At 41.4% G+C, this 23,362-nt stretch overlaps 1 protein-coding gene across 1 annotated transcript; it reads left to right on the plus strand.

Moving 5' to 3' along the window:
* Positions 1 to 6,212: 6,212 nt before the first annotated feature.
* LOC308171952 (uncharacterized protein) lies at positions 6,213 to 8,408 on the plus strand (the record flags this gene model as incomplete). Its single annotated transcript, XM_080546865.1, has 2 exons — positions 6,213 to 6,876; positions 8,356 to 8,408. 2 exons carry the CDS (start codon positions 6,213 to 6,215, stop codon positions 8,406 to 8,408), a joined length of 717 nt encoding a protein of 238 aa, XP_080402991.1.
* Between the last annotated feature and the right edge of the window lie 14,954 nt (positions 8,409 to 23,362).

Here is a 23,362-nt window from a genome sequence, read left to right on the forward strand (position 1 = left end):
TCATCAAAAGACGACAACGTGTTTATAACATGCTTCATTCTACTCCTGATGTGAGTCCGTCGAGGTCGCCAGCTTGGAGGAAATATATTTTATTTCTTATTTTTTAGACTTCCGACAGGGCCGTTTGGAGCCGCGCCGGTATCTCCACATTGGTGAAAACGCAGAAATGTAAGTAAAACGTGTTCGTAACAGCAAGTCCTGCATCGCATTGCTTCATTGTTCGTAATGGTGGTTGTTTCTTGAGGAAAGTTTAAATGAGGTGAACATACTAATCAGAAGAGATGTTGTATCTGTTTGATCGTTTCTACCGGAATACACCACGGAACAAACATATGTTCTGATGAGTATTTTGATTTTATATCAACACGTTTTCGTCTGTCCTTTGTGCAACTCGTGTGAGGCCGTGGTTTGCAGTTGCAAAGTCACAATGTCTGCTCTGAATGAGGTCGAAATGGGATAGACTGGATATCAGAGTAAAGAACAGTGATATTCTAGACTTAATAGGGTGAATTTACAAAGGCTGAATAGATAAGTCGCTTTGAAAGTTGTTGACTTCTGTTACAGTGTGTCCACGTTTCCAATCTAGACCTTATTTATCTATGAAATATTGCAGAATGTCATTTCTAGTTAGTCTGTTTAGTTGAAAGGTTAGATAGATATGATGTTGGAAAGATAGATGGTTAGACAGTCAGAGTTTGATAGATAGATAGATGGATTGTATGTTACAGATAGTTAAATAGATAGATAAATATATAGAAGGTTAGACAGAGTCAGATAGTTAAATAGATAGATAGATAGAAGGTTAGACAGAGTCAGATAGTTAAATAGATAGATAGATAGGAGTCTGGGGTAGTTCAGTGGACCGGGTGGAGGGTTGGTTGACTGGTTGAGAGTGGTAGTGTCGGTTGTTGAAGAGTTGAGTGTTGTTGTGTAATCATTGAAGTTGAATAGGTATCAAAACCGAAAGTCATAAAAACACGAGTTAGACGACTCTGCGCGTTTTAAAGTTGGATTTGTGTGAAGAGCTTGTTTTCTCTCCCTAACCCTCATGAATTCAGAGAAGGAATTTAGCAATAGATGGTACCATTTGTTATTCAGGGAGACAGCCAGCCAGGAGGTAGGCTATTAATGATGCCCAGAGTAATCATGAGAAAGGCTTGGAATAGGCCTATATGGGGGAAAGAGTTAGCCTAATCACTGATCAAAGGGTTTCACAGCAACAGCCCCAGGATATTGAGCTGGGAGTTGGGGGTACGGTATGTAAATGAGTATTTGGGGAGGGGTCCCCAGGAGAATTCTATAAGAGATGATATTTCTGAGTGCCTAGAGAGTTGCATCGTGAACTCGCTCAGGCCCCGGTCTGTAATAAAGGGCCTCTTGTGATCAGCAGCTCCGGTTTCTTAGAGAGTTTTTATTGTTATTATTTGAAGGTGTTAGAGTAAAGTCTTCCCCAACAGTTATCTGAGTAGCAGCAGGTGGACGAATTTAAACAAGTAAAGTAACATATGTGTGGTGGCCTGGGAAAACCCTTCACATGGTGGCATTTTGACATTTTCATTTTTTAATATTTCCATAAATTAGAAGTTCTCAGCTATTCATAACTGGTTGAATGACTGAGATAGCCCTTTATTTTAAAAAGTTATGAGCATTTTAATGTAGCATGTCAAAAAAACTGAAAGGGGAGAAATCCTCCCCTTTCTCCTCCGGGTCGGGGGAGGAGCCTATGCAGATCGGCCGGTCTCGTTTGTCTGCTTGTGATGCGGTGGCAGTCTGCTCGCCTCGTCGGTATGCGAGGGACAGATCCATTTGTGTGTCTTCTAGTTAAGATTTTATTACTTTATGCTTATTGTGAGCATCAGTAAACTGGCAATAACATAGGTGGAAGTATCGTCTCTCCTTTCGCTCATGTGTGCGTGCGTTGCTTAACTGAGAATGAGACACGTTCAACGTGATGTTGTTTCGCTAGCAAACTACCCGCCACAAAAACATCAAAATAAGTACTTTCTCTTTTGTTTTCTTAAAATGTTTATTCACCATAATGTAGTATGGAGTTCAAAGTACTAGAATACCACATAATATCAAAATCGCCAAAATCGCGATTTCCATCTATATTTGCTCTTTGCCACGAACGAACGCCAGCGACATCCGACGGGTTTTCCCAGGCCACCACATATATACACTAACGTTAGGCCTGTATGCACAACTCCAACTCTGTCAACCTAACTTTTCAATTTGTAGTGTTTAAATGATCTATTATAACTGTCAAGATATCCTATAATGACCACCTCAATACCCACCATAATTGTATCTTAACCTTGGCTAGAGTGTTTGTCAAGGCTTCTTCTTCATTTCTTTATAATACTACTTTGCATATGCTGTCTACTGCCAGTCGCCCCCTGCTGGATCTATAACGGCATTGCATGGAAATGCTTCTTGAAGGGAGATTCTCAATGCAGCAAAGCAATCCTGTATACTATCCTGTACTGTGGCAGAATCCTGCATGCATTCAAAAGTATTTTGACAGACCACATGTCAAACTGTTCTTGGGCAAGTCACTGTACCCCAAATTGCTCCCAATGAGCGGGCTCGCGCCTCTCATGGTAGCTTGCTGCCAGTGGTGTGTGAATGGGTGAATTAGAGGCCATTGTAAAGCGCTTTGGAATAGGTCAGTCCATTGACCAATATGCCTCATCTGCACTGAAGCTATTGAAAAACAATACAATCTTCGCCGTTACAATTATACAAGGCATGCAGCTTTCAGAGAATCATACCCTGAGAAGTCATATCCTGAGACCCGTCACAGAAAAATAGACCTAAAAGCAACTTAAAAGCTGGATATGGACATGCCAGTGGAATTATTAGCAGAACGTTATCTGAACGAGAGGGCAACTAGTGCATCTCTCCGGGCTGTCTGGGTTCTACAATCATAACAAGCCATTTACCTCATTCATGTTTTGACTGAGAAGTTATTTGTTATTTAAGTCACTATAATGTGCATGTGAAAAAAGAGCCTATAACACGAAATGTTAAACAAGAGCATGTGAAGAAAAAAAACACGAAATGTTAAATGAGTATGTGAAAAAAAACAAAAACGAAATGTTAAATGAGAGCTATGAGTGTGTCCCCATTCTTGCATGCGAATAGGCGCTACGTCTGCCGAATTCCATTTAAAAGACGGGAATTAGTTTCAGCTTTGCTACTGCTATTTAGATGCAAGGTTGAAGCTTTGTGAATGAGTTAGGTCTGAATCGTCCTGCATTGGAAGAACGATATGAATCTATGCTATGGCCGCGTTCGTAAATTCGCTCTGAGAGAATCAGAGCGTCCACGTGACTGCCTCTAGTCCAATCAAATTACTTGGTTCCATGACGACGTTGAATCCAGTGTGCGCTCCGACGAATTTACGAACGCGCCCTATATGTTCTAAACGGTATTTCCCTCCTCACATTTTCTGAATTCATTAATATTTAAAAAAATATAAATATTACACGGGCCCGATGGGAAGCTTTGGTGGGCCGCATTCGGCCCGCGGGCCGCCTGTTGGTGACCCATGCTTTACAATAACAATTCATAGTAGTGCATATTCTTTGTTAGGTGTTTGGTAATCTGAATGTTTGTGAAATTAACTCTCCACTATGTGTTGCTCTTCCTTTGTTTACATTACACAGATCCATCTCACAGCCCAGCTACCATGTCTGAAGCCAAGTCCACAGAGTCCCTGGGTTCACAGCAGGGTCCAGAGATGGTGGCAGTGAAGTTGGAGGACTGCAGTCAAACACTGGAACATAATGTGTTAGTGAAAGAGGAAGAAGAAGAAATGATGGTGGCTGGAAGAGAGGAAGAGGAGGAAAAAGCTATGATGGTGAAAGAAGAAATAGAAGAGGAAGTGGAGGAGAAAGATGTGATAATGAAAGAAGAGGAGGAAGTGGAGGAGAAAGATGTGATTGTGAAAGAAGAAAATGGAGGAGAGGAAGGAACGGATGGTAAGTTCATGAACTTGGCTAATATTATAATTGTATGTAATGTACATTATTGGTCTATGGTGTTAATTGTGTATTAGGGATGGGTCCTTATTTATTATTACCATTACCTACTTGTTCAGAGGTTATCTGGACCAGGTTATTGTAGCTGTATTGAATATTATTTAACAGACAGAACGCAGTGTGTCTTAACTGATGGGGTTAAATCAGGTTTTTTAGACATAACAAAGGATGGATCAAGGATGGATTCTTGGTCATGTTTTTTTTACTATTTACATTAAGAATATTGGGTTCTGTAAATAATTAAGTAATAATAAAGTATCCTGCATTCAGATGTATGTGAGTGCACCACTCACCCAGAGGGGTAGAGAATCAGGCCACAGCCCAGCCAACATGAAAGACACTTTACTATAATAATTCATAGTAGTGCATATTCTTTGTTAGGTGTTTGTTAATCTGATAATCTAATTTGAGAAATTAACTCTCCACTATGGCTCTTCCTTTGTTTACATTACACAGATCCATCTCACAGCCCAGCTACCATGTCTGAAGCCAAGTCCACAGAGTACCTGGGTTCACAGCAGGGTCCAGAGATGGTGGCAGTGAAGTTGGAGGACTGCAGTCAAACACTGGATCTTAATGTGGTAGTGAAAGAGGAAGAAGAAGAAGTTGTGGTGAAAGAAGAGGAGGAAGGGGAGGAAAACACTCTGATGGTGAAAGAAGAAATGGAAGAAGAGGAAGTGGAGGAGAAAGATGTGATGATGAAAGAAGAGGAGGGAGGAGATGATTTACTGGAGACAGATAGTGAGTTGGATGGTAAGTTCATGAACTTGACTACTATTATAATGTATTTATTGTACATTGCTCTATGGTGTTAATTGTGCATACGGGATGGGTCCTTATATATTATTACCATTACGCAGGGGTTAAAGTGGGATTTATTAAGTCGGGGGGCTCTGTGTTAGAGGTGGGTAAAGGTGCGGGAGTGATGGTGGGGCTCAATACTGCCTCACAAATCAAACCATAAATGATCTTGAAATTAAAATGTCCATAATGCAATTTTAAATTTCAATCCATTTTATTTCTTTTTCATTGAGTTTCCTGTAATACAGCAGGCCAATAACGTACACTGACAGTCTCTAATCTTGGTTATCTCGTATCTCTTACACAGTAAGTTAGCTAGTTATTTATATACAATCTTAGTTCAGAAGATCCCAGATGGGCTGGTATGTTGAAGCCTGTCCTCTCTGCATGCATGCCAAGTGACTAGCAGATCTTCTTTTTTTCTTCTTTTTAAAATATTTTTTATTCCAGTATAGAAGATTGATACATTGAAAAAGGCATGAATATTTTCTGTTTTTCTCCATCCCCTCCACCCACCCCTCCCTCTCAAACATGTCTGCATGCATATATACATATACATTTGCCCATCTACACACACACAAATATAAACAAGTTTACGACTAGCAGATCTTCTAGATCTTCTTCTTTACATATTTCATGGGGTTCCAACACTCAAGAGGAGGTCCAACTAGTTAAATAAAAATAAGAGCTGAGGTGTTTTCAATTCTCAGTTGTGTGCGCAAAGGTGTGACAACATTATTCATTTCTGAAAAACCTCTTTCCCAATCTGCACTACTCACAGGAATGGTATCAATTGCATGTCTGAGTTTAAGAAGGTTGTGGTTTTAAGTGATGTATTGATGTCTCTATTCAAATGTATTTCTTATGTGTTGTTTTGTAATGGTATAGATATTGTGGACAGGGGGCAACTGCAAAAGAGGCCTTGTTCTCAGTGTGTTTTCCCCTGTATGAATTAAGGTTGAATGAAATGTTTCTAATCCTGTATATGTTCCTACTCTTACAGGAGAGAGCTCCAACCCAGGCTCAGACAGCGAGCCCAGCTCCACCATGTCAGGAAACCACAAACAACCACAGGCTCACAGAGGAGAACATACTTACCTTGACCGTCAGTTTGGGAAGAGTTTAGCTTCCCCTAACACCCTAAAGAAACATCAGAGGAAACACACAGGAGAGAAGTCACACAACTGCACCGAGTGTGGCAAGAGTTTCAGTAGACTAGAAAACCTTAAGGTACATCAGAGAATTCACACAGGAGAGAGGCCATACCACTGCACCAAGTGTGGGAAGAGTTTCAGTCAACTAGGAACCCTAAAGATCCACGAGAGAACACACACAGAAGAGAGGCCATATGACTGCTCCCAGTGTGGGATGAGATTTAATGAGGCAGGAAAGCTTAAGATCCATCAGAGAACACACACAGGAGAGAGGCCATACCACTGCTCCCAGTGTGGGAAGAGTTTTACTACTCCAAGAGCGCTAAAGACCCACGAGAGAATACATACAGGAGAGAGACCGTACCACTGCTCCCAGTGTGGGAAGAGTTTCAGTAGACTAGATCACCTTAAGACCCATGAGAGAATACATACAGGAGAGAGACCGTACCACTGCTCCAAGTGTGGGAAGAGTTTCAGTCAACTAAGTACCTTAAAGTTACATCAGAGAATTCACACAGAAGAAAGGCCATACCACTGCTCCCAGTGTGGGAAGAGTTTCAATCGACTAGAAGACCTAATGAGACATCAGATAATACACACAGGAGAGAGACCGTACCAGTGCTCCCAGTGTGGGAAGAGTTTCAATCGATTAGGAACCCTAAAGAGACATGAGAGAACACACACAGGAGAGAGGCCATATCACTGCTCCCAGTGTGAGAAGAGTTTCAGTCAACGAGGAGACCTAAAGAAACATCAGAGAATACACACAGGAGAGAGGGACCACTGCTCCCAGTGTGGCAAGAGTTTCTCTCAACTAGGAGACCTAAAGAACCATCAGAGAATACACACAGGAGAGAACTGGTACCACTGCTCCCAGTGTGGGAAGAGTTTTACTCTATTAGGAACCCTAAAGACCCATCAGAGAACACACATAGGAGAGAAGCCATAACATTTGTGGGGAGTGTGAGGAGAGTTACAAACATCCCCCAAAGGTACATCAGAGAATACACACAGGAGAGAGTACCACTGCTCCTAGAGTCAGAACAGTTTCAGTAAGTCCTGCAACCTGAGAGCATCATGGTACGCACACTGACAGAGTTCCATTACCCCTTGTGTAGTACCATATATCCCTGCTGGGACCATATATACTGAAACATGTATGCACTCACTGCAATGTAAGTTGCTTTGGATAAAAGTGTTTGCATATATTATTATTATTATTATTATTATTATTATTATTATTATTATATTTAAAAAGAAGATATATTCATCCATGTATTTATAGTAACTTGTGGTCTTTGGTCACAGAACTGGAAGGTTGTATCCTCCAATGGATTCTGTATTTGACCTCATTAGAAGAATTGTAATAACCAACACATGGTCCTCAGTGTTAGGAGTTAAGTGTAGGAGTAGGATTGGAGTATCAGACTGTTTAGTGGTCACAGACATCATCGTTTTTTACGGGATGGTTCAACCTATTTTCATGATTAGATAAAAAATGAATCTTATTTCACTATTGTCCTCATAGTGAAATCCTATCCAGGAAACATTCTTGTGGTGAAGAAAGTGCAAATGCAGGTGCAAATGACTGAGTGGCAGACATTGTACAGTATATACCGTACTTCTGATTTGTTTTTACCTGTTATTTCAGCAATTTCAAGCTTTGGTTTTATTGTGTGTTTGATTATATTTTCTGTTTCATATTTCAACGTTTGCTTTCATTGTAATTCTGTATATTCTCAGTTTGACAATAAATCTGCGTCAAACTTCATTTTCTTTGTATGATTTTCTTTGAGCGGGAAAACGTATAGAGGTGAATGGTTTACTTTTCAAAACAAGTGAGAAAACAGTTTAATTTGGATGGAATGTATACCTATAGTGATCTGTCGGTGAAATATAATTAGTTTTACAGTCTGGTACATGAGAAAGGTCAAATGGCACTGGTGGTGCCAAAAGTTCTCCAAATGGCACAATGTGGTGGTCCGTCTGGACATACCTGTACTAACACCTCTCCAAAGTGTCACTGGCTCACATACTAGCATCTAACTTGGGACAAGTACTAATCATACATTGGAATACTGATTACATACAAAGTCCTAGCTCTATTTGCTACTACACAGTAACATCTATTTTGATTCTGACACCCCACAGGTGTTAGCTTTCATCTGATACCAAGATTATTACAATGGCCCTTATGGTTGTGGAGATATTCTATATTCATTGTGGGCATGTCACTTCCTGCAGGTTATAATTCTGCTTCATTTTGTATTCAGTTAATTATTGATGATTGTATATTATCTTTGTCATGTGTAGAATGTTATTCTGAAGTCAGATCTGATATATTATTTTTCAGGTAGTGGATGAGCACAGCGTGCCAGGAAAGGACCATGTGGACAGCCTGGCAGAGTAACCAGGCTGTCAGCACCATCCTCGGCTTGTGACAGGAACCCTGCTGGAATACGCCTAACTTGTTCATTTGTGTGTGAGTGTGTGTTTATTTGTAATTATTTAAATAACAAATGTTCTGTTTCAAATATGAATCTTTTATCTCCTCTCTGTAAATAGTTATTTATTTAACCTCAGGGTTTTTAAGAGGTTAATTTGTTTATTTGTGTGTGAGTATGTTTTTTGTGATTATTAAAATAACAAATGTTATTACATTTATAAATGCTATTTCAAATATAAATCTTTCATCTGAGTTTTATTTGATCATTTAGACACATTGCTAATAGCAAGTGATGCAATCCACGAGAGAAAGAAACAGGTCTGATCATTTTATAACATCCTTTCTCACAAAGATCCACATGCAACTTGAATAAAGTATCGTACCTATAGGCCCATAGCACAGTCATTAAAAATCATTAAAACAACAGATTCTTCCTCTACAACATCAGAAGGATACGACCATTCCTTACCAGAGAGGCAGCGCAACTCTTGACCCAGGCACTGGTCATCTCCCGCCTGGATTACTGCAATGTACTCCTGGCTGGGCTCCCCGCTTCAGCCATTAGACCTCTGCAGCTCATCCAGAATGCTGCTGCCCGGCTGGTATTCAACCTCCCCAAATACTCGCATGTCACCCCTCTCCTTCGCACCCTGCACTGGCTCCCGATAGCAGCTCGCATCAGATTCAAGACCCTGGTGCTTGCATACCAGGCAGCTAAAGGGACAGCCCCTGCCTACCTGAAGGAAATGGTAACCCCCCAAACCCCTGCCCGCTCACTCCGCTCCTCCACCTCGGCTGGCCGACTGGCCCCACCTCCTCTACACAGCAGTCGGGCTGCCCGATCACGTCTCTTCACAACACTGGCTCCCCGCTGGTGGAATGAGCTCCCCACGGCCGTCAGAACGGCTGAGTCACTACCCATCTTCCGTCGTAGACTGAAGACCCATCTCTTCAGGTTACATCTTAACTGCTCCTCCTGAGACATCTTCTGACCCTCACCACTACGTCTCCTAAAGACACCCGCTTTCCCCTCTACTGTGTCCCTAAGAACTTCTATTGCCCCCCTTGTACTGTTTCTCAGTTTCTCCAGATTTTTTTTTTTAATTTAGTAGAAGGCGATATGGAGAAGGTTTTTTCTTCTATCAGTGGCCCCGGGCCCGAGCTAGATTACTCTTCCTGCAACGAATGGTGGATTGCTGATTCACATGCTTAGTATTCAAATGTATTGATTGTAAGTCGCTTTGGAATAAGGCGTCTGCTAAATGCCAAAAATGTAAAATGTAACAACAGCAAGTGTATATCATCTTCTGTCATGTCACAAGAAGCAAGATGCTGGCTCAAGGGATCTTGAAATTACACAAAACAATACTGTTGTGAAAAGACAGTTCATCGCTGCAATATGTGCACACAATTTTGTTTTAGTTTTTTGGCTCAGTCATCATGTTGAAATTTGGACTGAAGTGTACGTTGAAGCCCAAATCCAATTCATCCCATTCCAACACTGGGTGTGGTTTTAACCTTAAAATATCAAAATACCTTTTATCAAATGGGGACACTCACTGGCATGTTACACAACAAAAGTATTCCTTTCATAAACAGTGTTTTCCACAGAGACATCAGCCAGAGGTGTGACACTATTTACATCCCAATAACCACTGTAATGAGCTCCATACCAATTGTCATGAGCTCATTGACCATTTGGCTGGGTTTCTGTGGAATGTTATTAAAAAGGCACAACAAAATACTGGAAAGAAACATCACACAATAATGAAAATGACAACAACACACTACTCATAAAACATACATTAAAATAAGATCAAACATGACTATACACCCAACTATTAATACATTCAAACGTAATAACATGGAAAAAAGGGGTCTAAAAAAAAAAAAAAAAAAAAGGGGTCTATTTGATCACAGACAGGATGTCTGCTAGGTGCCTCGTTCATCTGTGACACAAAGGACCCAGAACACTTGTAAAGTGGTGTAAAGTGGTTCCTTTCTCTTGCTTCTCTAAGAGCTCTTATGGTTGAAACTCACTTGATCCATATTCTAGGAGGTGTAATTAGCTCACTGACCTGCGGTGACTGTCTGACTGATGCACCATTTGATTTGGTTGAACTCCTGTGTGGTATTGACTTCTTTGACCCCTGCATGACGCCTGCATGGCACATCAGCTCAGTTGGATAAAAAGGGGAAAGTTCCAGCAGGTAAACGGACCTACATGCACCTATAACTATTAACTATAACACTGCTTTACATTGTTAGCTGGCTCACAAAACAAGCTGTGTTAGTTGACTAGCGAGTGTGTCATTGATTTTCAACAAAACTGAAAGGTATTTACAAAAAAAAATCTGAATATTGAACAGCTTCCACCCCACAGATGGACATGTGTTTGTGTTGATGAGAAGTGATAATATCTTGTCTTTCTTATTGTTGTATTATTAGTATTTTAACCCCTCAGTAACCCCTCAGAACTGAGGTAGAGCTTTGCTTTGTATCTTGCTTCTCTAAGAGCTCTTAATAAACTGAGGAGACTTTGTTTCATCACATCGTGTACCTTAGTGGTAAGTTCTTGTAAGCCTAGAAACTCACGTGTATCTTTATTATTGATTAATTAGTAGAAATTACACGACAAGAGACAGCTGTATGTCACCCCTCATGGTTGAAACTCACTTGATCCATATTCTAGAAGTGTTGCTGAGTACAGTGGTAGTAATCATGTTTAGCCTTGCAAGATTATTTGTGTACAATCAATTATATGTCCCCTTATGCAGTGCAGCAGTCTTTCACCACAATAATTAGGATATTAGAAGAATTATGTAGTTGCATATCATTTGCGTTACTTTATCCATATGTAGCATTTCGAAATGCTTAAACAAGTTGAACGCGGGCGCTTTTATTTTAAAGAAATGTACCCGAGCTAAGTGGGCGGAGTTCCAGAACACAGCTACGAAAAGCAAGTATATCCAGCTGCAGCCTACACGCGCATCACCCGGACGCTTGGACACCATATTTGGTTCGAGCGCGTCATCATACCGCGCCTGCATATTTAACAATTATGCTTACATTATATAATCCAATGAATTAATACATATATTTCAGTATCATCCGTTCTAATACTTTTTCATTCTTAATATTGACACAAAATAAATAAATAAACATAATTTTTCCATTCTTAATACTGAAACAACACTAAATAAATAAATAACAAACATCAGTATCCACAATGTAATACAGAAGAAAAAGACACAGAAAACCACACCTTACTTTCCAGAAGATTAACAACCTTCCCTTTCCTCATTTTGGTATTTAACAAAAATAATTTCTTTAAACCTTTTTTTAAATAGAGCAATATTTCTGCTTTCCTTCATATTTTCCTCTAGCCCATTCCATATGGTAACTCCGTAGAATGATATGCACCTGCTCCTGAGATGGGTGCGAGCATAACCCTTGTTAAAGTTGTGGTTACCTCTTAAATTATATCCCTTATCCCTCTCTATAAATCATTTGTTAATGTTACCTGGGAGTTATTGAGTCTTTGCTTTATACATTAACTGTGCCAATTTAAATTTGAATAAGTCCATGAGCTTTAAGGCATTTGACATTAGGAAGTTATTTGTGTGATCACGATATCCGACCTTATGTACAATCCTCATAGCTTTTTTCTGTAGTGTAATCAATGGGTTTAAAGTGCTTTTATATGCATTTCCCCATATCTCCACACAGTAACTCAAATAGGGTAAGACAAGACAACAATATAGAGTATACAACATCCTCTGTTCCAGAATATGTTTTGCCCTACACAATACTGCAATACTCCTTGATACTTTGGATCTAACGTATCTTATATGAGATTTCCAACAGAATTTACTGGGCTTAATGCAGACTCTCAGCTTTAGGTTAAGAGTATTCACATCCAAATTGAAGGAAGGGTTTATGAATTATAGCTCTTATATATAATAACCAAAAGTAATTAGACAATTGACTCAAAAGCTGTTTCATGGGCCAGTGTGGGCTATTTATTCCTTCATTATTTCTTTATCAATTAAGCAGGTAAAAGGTCTGAGTTGATTCCAAGTGTGGCATTTGCATTTGGAAGCTGTTGCTGTATACGCACAACATGCAGTCAACAGAGCTCTCAATGCAAGTGAAACAGGCCATCCTTAGGCTGTAAAAACAAAACAAAAATCCATCAGAGAGATAGTGGGAACTTTAATAGTGGCCGAATTAACTGTTTGGTACATTCTGAGAAAAAAAGAATGCACTGGTGAGTTCGGCACCACAAAAAGGTCTGGACGTCCATGGAAGACAAGAGTGGTGGATGATCACAGGATCCTTTACATGGTAAAGAAAAACCCCATCAAAACATCCAGCCAAGTGAAGAACAGTCTCCAGGAGGTATGCATATCATTATCCATGTGTACCATAAAAGAAAGACTTCACACAAGCAAATACAGTGGGTTCACCACAAGGTGCAAGCCATTCATAAGCCTCAAGAATAGAAAGGCCAGATTAGACTTTGACAAAAAACATCTAAAAAAGCCAGCCCTGTTCTGGAACAGCATTCTTTGGACCGATGGAACTAAGATCAACCTGTACCAGAATGATGGGAAGAAAAAAGTATGGAGAAGGCTTGGAACGGCTCATGATCCGACGCATACCACATAATCTGTGAAAAAACGTGGAGGCAGTGTGATGACATGGACATGCATGGCTTCCAATGGCACTGGGTCACTAGTGTTTATTGATGATGTGACAGAAGACAGAAGCAGACAGATGAATTCTGAAGTGTTTAGGGATATTCTGTCTGCTCAGATTCAGACAAATTCAGCAAAGTTGATTGTATGGTGCTTCACAATACAGATGGACAATGACCCAAAATATAGTGTGTAAGCAACCCAGGACTTTTTTAACCTCATAGGAGCCAACGGACCCCCATCGGCATCCGAAGTGATATAAAGAGTTTACCTCGATCAATTCTCTTCATCAAAATCACATTTTTTTCACAATTTTGCATGCTATACGATGCCACCATTATTTTCCCGAGACGGTAAACACGGCCTAAGTCACATCCAGTTTTCTCCAACTGGAGAATGTGTCATGTCCGGTTTCAACGCCGAATTTCCATACCATTGGTCGGCCAACCCAAACCCCCCCCCCCCCCCCCCAAAAAGAAGAAGAAATCTGATACATGAGAAAGGTCAAAGGTCAAAGATGGTGCCAAAATATCTCCAAATGGCCTAAACATATAGGTGTCCGCCTAAACATACCTGTACTAAAACAGGTACAAAGTTGCATTTGCTCACATTACTAGCATCGACTTTGGCACAAGTACTAATAAGACCCTGGAGTACTGATTGCTAGATGATTTTGGCTTCGTTATCAGGTTTCCAAGGTGATATTGACTGGAAAAGCTGTTGTTTTTTTAGGCGGAGACTGAATTTGAGATGTTTTATAATGTTCTAGCTCTATTTGCTCTGACACAGTAACATAGATTTTGATTCTGACACTTCTACAGCCACCCCACAGGTGTTAGCTTTCAGTGATTCTCAGTGATGGCAATCCAGGAAGCCATGGACAAAGTATGTACATTTATTCCAGAAAAATATTTGATAGAATAATGTACCCCAATTCTTTGTACTCTAATATGTGTTGCATGATGGTGATTAAAATCAAATGTAATGTGGTATATTGCCTGCAAATGATGTACAGTTGTACAACAGTGATGTTGGTGTACAATTATGCAGTAACCACAGGGCACAGAGGACTTTTGTCATACTCTCCACCCCTGCCTCTAGACTAAGCTGACAATCTGCCCTGCCTGGATCCCCCTCTTGACATAATTTCAGTCCTTCTGTTTAGGTGGCCTGGGATGGTGGCTTTCTGAGACAATTTTTTAGCTGCACTAAAGGGGCACTTCCTCCATTAGCAATCAGCTTTCTGTCCTTCCCTAAGTGTCAGTACATTACAATGAAGGTGGGTTTTCTGCCCTCAATCTTCCCTGGGCTTCCAAAAAGTTAATTAAAAGTAACATTTAAAATCTGGACAAATGATGTGATATGACGATTTTGACATCTTTATGACATAATTTGTGTAGTTTAAAAAAACAACATATTATTTTTTTGGAAGCCCAGGGAAGATTGAGGTCAGGAAAACCACCTTCATTGTAATGTACTGACACTTATGGAAGAACAGAAAGCTGATTGCTAATGGGGGAAGTGCACCTTTAAAGGAAAAACACCTTTTTCAGTCTAGCCTATTTGCCACCTTCCCCACCTTCCCCATTGTGCGACAAGAACATATACAATTTTCTTCTGTGCATTCTGTATGAACATTTTGGAAATCCAAAGAATTACCCAAGTTTAGCTGTAAGAACTCAATTGAATGGGCTCCACTAGCAATGCTGCAACAATGCTAGCGGGGCCCATTCAGTTTAGTTCTTGCAGCTAAGCTAGGGTAATTCTTTGGATTTCCAAAATGTTCATACAGAATGCACAGAGAAGAAAATGCCACATGTTCTTGTCTCACAATGGGGAAGGTGGTAAATAGGCTAACCTCCCCAAAAGGTGTAATTTTCCTTTGAGCATTGCAGTGATCTAACACCCCTTGTCGGTTGTTATGACAAATGAAATACCGGTAACTCTCTTTCCAGAATGATGACATTGACTTTGGAAGGGAGTCCATCCTCAAGGGTCTCTGTTTGTACCTCAACGAGAAGCCAGATTGTCTGGTGAGGGAGTATGATGTAAGTCCAACTAAAGTGTTCAAGTTCATAATTCACTATTTTGAACTAAGTTCAGTCCCAAAAAGTCCCTTTTTATATGTGTACCACAAGCTATTGCTACAGTCTATTATAGAATCATAGACAGTGATTTAAAAAGTTTTGTTTTACCACTAAACCAATGTCAATAATTTCCTTTTATGCATAAGATGCAGTAATGCAGTGTCATTTATAGCAACATAATGGGTAGAGGCTAGTTCCCATCGATGCAGAGCCTGTTAACCCCACATGATTACCAGCCCTAAGCCTAAACCTAATCCAAACATTACTTGACACTTCTCTCACTTGCTCCTGATGCTCGCGCGACAGCCTTAATCGTGTGAAACACTGATAGTAGCCTATAACGAGCCTCAAGGCGAAGAATCTGAATCTAGCATTGTTTTGTAGTCGAGTTAGGCTAGCCTACTTTTAATTCTCATTGATTTATCTTCCTAAATATGAACTACAGGTTCACAGCCCCCCAAAATGAACTAGTTCACGTTCACCAGATTCAAATGGCTGTGTTCAGTTCAACATTCTTGGAAGAAAAAAAATCTCTTTTGAACGCATTCATGCACAACATTTTTCCAAACCAACGTTCATATTCCAAGTAATGTAACTTGACAATCTTTTTCTCCAGACTGCAGACGAAGCCACCATCCAGGATGGGATCGAGGCGACTACAGTGGGGATCTTCAATATAAAGAGCGACGACCCAAGTGAAGGGGACATCGGGATCGTCCTCGAAGGGCAGGCTGTACTGCGAGACCTCCCAAGCGTGCCCTTCGCAACAGCCATGCTGTTTGGTCTAATCTATAATTTAAATCTGGGCTACCCTGCAGAACTGAGGTACACTTTTGAAGTTGTACAGAAAATCCTAATGCAGCTGGATGGCAGTACACTGTCAAAGAAGGCACAAGCCTTGAAACTCAAACTTTTTGAGTGAGATGTGAGGTCAGTAACCTCTATACTATTATTATTTTTATTTTATTTTTTTCAATGTACTCCTCCCTGAACGTTCAGACACGAAGGTGTCTGCCAGCAGCTCCAACCTAACCAGTTAATTGTCGATCTCATGTAAAGTTTTTAAGCCGTCCCAATGCACAGACAATGTTCATGTCAGTTCTACTGGTGTTACGGGGATCGAGATTTTGTTTATTTAGTGAACCATTCAGTAAACTTAACTGTTTCCAGTGTTAGTGTGTACATTATTTTGCCACACTGTGCCAGAAGCTCCAACCTAACCAGTTCATTGTTGATTTTTTTGCACAAATAACATTTTTGTAATTGTACTACTGTACTATGTAAAGTTTTAAACCATTCAGTAAACTGAACTGTTTCCAGTTGCCCATTACATGTGTTTGAGTCAAGTGCACTTATGCATGACAAATAAATATGTTTTCTTAAAAATAAGTGATGTTGTACTGTAATATCAGTTTTAATGTCTCTTTTCCAATTAGAACTAACAGAACAGAACTACCTGTAATGTACTATATTGACCATGTCAAGGCATGTTCGGTTACTAGGCAATACCATGCTGGATCCAGACGAACTTCCTGTTAGCTAACAAAGTACTAACCCAGTATCAGCTGACTCACAGGAAGTTCAGTAGCAGCCAGGTGTTGCCCAGTAACCAAACATTCCTTGAAATGGTCAATTCATTCAGAATTTGGCAAAATGTGAATTTAGTAGTATGGGTACTGTTGTATAATATTGTGCATACTAACTGATCCAATATTGATCAAAGATCAGATCAATATTGGATCAGTTATATGTACAATATTATACCACTGAAAAAGGTGTTGCATCTACCTCAATGAATCATGGACATCGGTTGCATGAAATAAAATCATGTTTTGCTATCATTAATATTTCATAAGAATATAGTAAGACAATTTTATAATAGACAAACATGATTTTATTATGCAATTTAATCCCAAAGCTTTCATGTTCATGACACAATAAAAAACATGTTTGTCTAACAATGTGATGACATAACAATGTAGAACATGCAGCTGGGGTTCTAGAATCCAGCTGCAGTACACATGCCGTTGATTTACCTGCCATTCCTCTGTGATGAGCTAGATAGATAGATTAGTTATTCGTTCTTCTCACAGTTTTTCTCCAACTCTCGCTATCCGAAAGTCACCAGACAATGAATCCTAGTGCGCCTATTCAACCGACGGCCTCCTTGTATGTAGGAGATCTCCACATGGACACCACTGAAGGAATGCTATTTGAGAAATTCAGCCCTTCTGGACCGATCACCTCTATAAGAGTGTGCAGGGACATGAGGACACGCCGGTCTCTCAGGTACGCTTTCGTCAACTTCCAACAGCGAGCTGACGCCGAGCGCGCCTTGGACACCATGAACTTCGACGACATCATTGGGAGACCCATGCGCATCATGTGGTGTCAGCGTGACCCCTCTAGAAGGAACAGTGGAGTCGGCAACATCTTCATCAAGAATTTAGCGAAGGCTTTCGACAGCAAGGACCTCTACGACACGTTCTCCGAGTTCGGGGACATCCTTTCCTGCAAGGTAGCGTCTGACGAGAACGGCTTCTCTAAACGCTTCGGCTTCGTCCAGTATAACACCCAGGAGGCCGCAGAGAGAGCTATCGAGAGACTCGACGGCACGCTGTTGAACGACCAAAAAGTGTTTGTCGGACACTGGAAGTCTCGCAAAGAGCGAGAGTTCACTAACGTGTACGTCAAGAACTTTGGGGAGGATATGGACGACCGACGCCTGAAGGAGAGGTTTGAGAGATTCGGACCGGCCCTGAGCGTCCGGGTCATGACTGATGCCGCTGGTAGATCCGTGGGTTTTGGATTCGTCAACTTCGAGAGGCACGAGAACGCCAAGAGGGCCGTCGAGGAGATGAACGGCCAGGAGATAAACGGGAGGCGGGTCTACGTGGGCCGGGCCCAGAAGAGAGGAGAGCGCCAGGCTGTCCTGAAGAGCCAGTTTGAGCAACTGAACCAGGGCCACAGGACCACATACCAGGTGTGTGTTTATGAAGGAAAAAATGTGACAGCTGCTGGTGAAAAGTAGTTAAAGCAACCAGTAGGCAAAGTCATTTTTCAGTTGTTTTTTTTACATGTGCTTAAACTACAGATTGTACGCTTTCGAATGATGTCATACAATCACAATCCAGAGAAAAAGCTGTTTAAAGAGTTGGTTGTTTTTCACACCTTCACACAGCCAGCTAATGGGCGGTAACACAACCACTCCCCCTCTAGATTGACAGCTGTCAATATCTGTCAGTGTTAGTCACTGTGTGAGATAGCTACAGCTAACATTATTATGTGTATAAGAAAAAGAAGCTGATAGTCTCGGTAAACATTCTTGATGTATTTGAGGTATAAAAACATCTCACTAAACATGCTCTCTCTCTACCAGCAGGGTGTCAACCTGTACGTGAAGAACTTGCACGACCGCTTGGACGACGACCAACTGCACAAAGAGTTCTCCCGCTTCGGAACCATCACCAGCGCGAAGGTGATGATGACGGAGGAAGGACGCAGCAAGGGATTCGGCTTCGTGTGCTTCTCCTCCCCCGAGGCGGCCACCAAGGCCGTGACCGAGATGAACGGCCGCATCGTGGCCACCAAGCCCCTGTACGTGGCCCTGGCCCAGCGCAAGGAGGAGCGCCAGGCTCTCAGAACCAACCGGAACATGCCACAGAGGATGGCCAGCTTCTGCGCCGTTCCCGACCCAGACTTCCTACCTAACTTACCCTACCAGGTTGCTCCCCCACCTGGACTCTTCATGGCTTCTCACATTCCACAGACCCAGGACTGTGTAACCGCCCAATACTCCTCTGCTCAGCTGAGACCCACTCATCACCTGGCTACCCTCGAACCTGAGGCGAAACCTCAGCACTTCCAGAACACGCCCGACGACACCACCACGTCTCCATGGGCTACCGGGCCTCAGACCTTCGATGCTATGACCCCCGCCACACCTTCCCAGGTGCCCCGTAGGATGACGTCTCAGCACATAGGTCAGTTTATTTAGTGAAGCATCCCTGCGCATAGCAAGGTTCCCACGGGTCCTTGAAACCCTTGAAAGTTTGTGAGTTTGAGAAAAATAAATCAAGGTCTTAAAAGTTTTTTAAAAATAGACATGGGCCATTGAAAGTGCTTGAATTCCCCTCTCTCTCTCTCGCTAAAAAATAAATAATATATATTCAAAAATGTTTTACTCAGCTCGTCAACTAGCTCCGTCTCAAACTATGCCGTGTTGGGTCCTTGAATTTGAGGGAATCGAGTCTTGAAAGTCCTTGAAAGGTGCTTGAATGGGATGTTTCAGAAGGTGTGGGGACCCCTGACATAGAGACAAGAGCACTATCCAAACATTTGCCATAAATATCCCTTTGGTTATGCTTATCTTCCCCTCTCAGCTACCCAGGCCTTGAGAAAGCACCCTGCCGTTGCAGATGGTGATCCAGCTATGGCACGGCTGCACGCTGTGCCCCAGAACAAGTCCACAGCTGGTGGACACGACCGCCAGCAGCACACGGCTCCCCAGCTACAAGTCCCCGTGCAGCAGCCTGCTGTCCACGTCCAGGACCAGGACCAGGAGACACTGACTGCCTCCATACTGGCTACAGTTCCCCATGAGGACCAGAAGCAGATGATAGGTGAGTCTATTTGTTTGTTTCTATGGATACCCATTAGCTGTTACAGTTACTGTAGAATTTCTACCTCCTGAAATGATGGCTAGGACTGGTGTTATCAAGCGAAAGGTTCTTTATATACAAATCTGCTGACATGCACTTGTGATCACTTTCAATTCAATAAAACAAGCTGTTAGATATTCACTTTCATGTTCTGGACGGTACAATTCGCATTTCTCAAAAACAACAAACTGTCAACTTCTGTGAGACGTCTTGCTGCAAGGCATTCTGGAACCTGCAGTTCTGAAACCCATTCTTTAACTAATACAACAGAAATGTACTTCTTTTTTTTTAACTACCTTAACGATAAATAATAACTCTTTTAACTGTCAATCAATCATGTAACATATTAATCAATCTCTTTTAACTGTCAATCGATCAGGTAACCTATAACGTTACAACAGTTACTGTTACTGATATTTACTCCCCCCTCCCTCCAGGTGAGCGTCTCTTCCCATCCATCGTCAGCATGCACCCCAGCATCGCCCCCAAGGTCACGGGCATGCTGCTGGAGATGGACAACCGTGATCTGCTGCGCCTGCTGGCGTCTCCTGAGGCGCTGCGCTACCAGGTGGATGAAGCGGTCGCTGCGCTGGAGGCCCACTGGGCTGAGGAGGCTGTACAGAAAATTGGCCACTTCCCAGAGTTCCAAGCGGCTAACGCATAAAAAAGGAGACCCGGACTATGAAACAATACCGATTCACCGATGAAATAAAATGTTAGCATTGAAAAAAAACGATTACGAAATGAATAAATTATTTCATTAGGAAATTAAATTGATGGACTCGGCTGTGTCTAGAAAAGGGTAAACTGGACCTTGACGATAAAAGTAAAAACCCTGGTTGGACTAGATAGACCAACAACAAGGCCTCCTAAGTGGTAACTGGACTGCACTTATACAGCGCCTTTATCCAAAGTGCTTTACAACGGCCTCTCATTCACCCATTCATCACTACAATGCCTCTCCAATCTAAGTTCCTGTCCGAGCTTGACATGCACACCTACAGGCTTTTGCATCTCTTTAAAAAGAGAGGAGGTGTGATCGGCAAAAAAGTGATGGCAATCCAGGAAGCCATGGACAAAGTATGTACATTTATTCCAGAAAAATATTTGATAGAATAATGTACCCCAATTCTTTGTACTCTAATATGTGTTGCATGATGGTGATTAAAATCAAATGTAATGTGGTATATTGCCTGCAAATTATGTACAGTTCTTGTACAACAGTGATGTTGGTGTACAATTATGCAGTAACCACAGGGCACAGAGGACTTTTGTCATACTCTCCATCCCTGCCTCTAGACTAAGCTGACAATCTGTCCTGCCTGGACCCCCCTCTTGACATAATTTCAGTCCTTCTGTTTAGGTGGCCTGGGATGGTGGCTTTCTGAGACCATTTTTTAGCTGCACTAAAGGGGCACTTCCTCCATTAGCAATCAGCTTTCTGTCCTTCCCTAAGTGTCAGTACATTACAATGAAGGTGGGTTTTCTGCCCTCAATCTTCCCTGGGCTTCCAAAAAAGTTAATTAAAAGTAACATTTAAAATCTGGACAAATGATGTCATATGACGATTTTGACATCTTTATGACATAATTTGTGTAGTTTAAAAAAACAACATATACTTTTTTTGGAAGCCCAGGGAAGATTGAGGTCAGGAAAACCACCTTCATTGTAATGTACTGACACTTATGGAAGAACAGAAAGCTGATTGCTAATGGGGGAAGTGCACCTTTAAAGGAAAAACACATTTTTCAGTCTAGCCTATTTGCCACCTTCCCCACCTTCCCCATTGTGCGACAAGAACATATACAATTTTCTTCTGTGCATTCTGTATGAACATTTTGGAAATCCAAAGAATCACCCAAGTTTAGCTGTAAGAACTAAATTGAATGGGCTCCACTAGCAATGCTGCAACAATGCTAGCGGGGCCCATTCAGTTTAGTTCTTGCAGCTAAGCTAGGGTAATTCTTTGGATTTCCAAAATGTTCATACAGAATGCACAGAGAAGAAAATGCCACATGTTCTTATCTCACAATGGGGAAGGTGGTAAATAGGCTAACCTCCCCAAAAGGTGTAATTTTCCTTTGAGCATTGCAGTGATCTAACACCCCTTGTCGGTTGTTATGACAAATGAAATACCGGTAACTCTCTTTCCAGAATGATGACATTGACTTTGGAAGGGAGTCCATCCTCAAGGGTCTCTGTGTGTACCTCAACGAGAAGCCAGATTGTCTGGTGAGGGAGTATGATGTAAGTCCAACTAAAGTGTTCAAGTTCATAATTCACTATTTTGAACTAAGTTCAGTCCCAAAAAGTCCCTTTTTATATGTGTACCACAAGCTATTGCTACAGTCTATTATAGAATCATAGACAGTGATTTAAAAAGTTTTGTTTTACCACTAAACCAATGTCAATAATTTCCTTTTATGCATAAGATGCAGTAATGCAGTGTCATTTATAGCAACATAATGGGTAGAGGCTAGTTCCCATCGATGCAGAGCCTGTTAACCCCACATGATTACCAGCCCTAAGCCTAAACCTAATCCAAACATTACTTGACACTTCTCTCACTTGCTCCTGATGCTCGCGCGACAGCCTTAATCGTGTGAAACACTGATAGTAGCCTATAACGAGCCTCAAGGCGAAGAATCTGAATCTAGCATTGTTTTGTAGTCGAGTTAGGCTAGCCTACTTTTAATTCTCATTGATTTATCTTCCTAAATATGAACTACAGGTTCACAGCCCCCCAAAATGAACTAGTTCACGTTCACCAGATTCAAATGGCTGTGTTCAGTTCAACATTCTTGGAAGAAAAAAAATCTCTTTTGAACGCATTCATGCACAACATTTTTCCAAACCAACGTTCATATTCCAAGTAATGTAACTTGACAATCTTTTTCTCCAGACTGCAGACGAAGCCACCATCCAGGATGGGATCGAGGCGACCACAGTGGGGATCTTCAATATAAAGAGCGACGACCCAAGTGAAGGGGACATCGGGATCGTCCTCGAAGGGCAGGCTGTACTGCGAGACCTCCCAAGCGTGCCCTTCGCAACAGCCATGCTGTTTGGTCTAATCTATAATTTAAATCTGGGCTACCCTGCAGAACTGAGGTACACTTTTGAAGTTGTACAGAAAATCCTAATGCAGCTGGATGGCAGTACACTGTCAAAGAAGGCACAAGCCTTGAAACTCAAACTTTTTGAGTGAGATGTGAGGTCAGTAACCTCTATATTATTATTATTATTATTATTTTTCAATGTACTCCTCCCTGAACGTTCAGACACGAAGGTGTCTGCCAGCAGCTCCAACCTAACCAGTTAATTGTCGATCTCATGTAAAGTGTTTAAGCCGTCCCAATGCACAGACAATGTTCATGTCAGTTCTACTGGTGTTACGGGGATCGAGATTTTGTTTATTTAGTGAACCATTCAGTAAACTTAACTGTTTCCAGTGTTAGTGTGTACATACT

Source organism: Nansenia antarctica (genome assembly GCF_963989245.1).
Source record: "Nansenia antarctica genome assembly, chromosome: 16".
In the NCBI taxonomy this organism is placed as follows: domain Eukaryota; kingdom Metazoa; phylum Chordata; class Actinopteri; order Argentiniformes; family Microstomatidae; genus Nansenia; species Nansenia antarctica.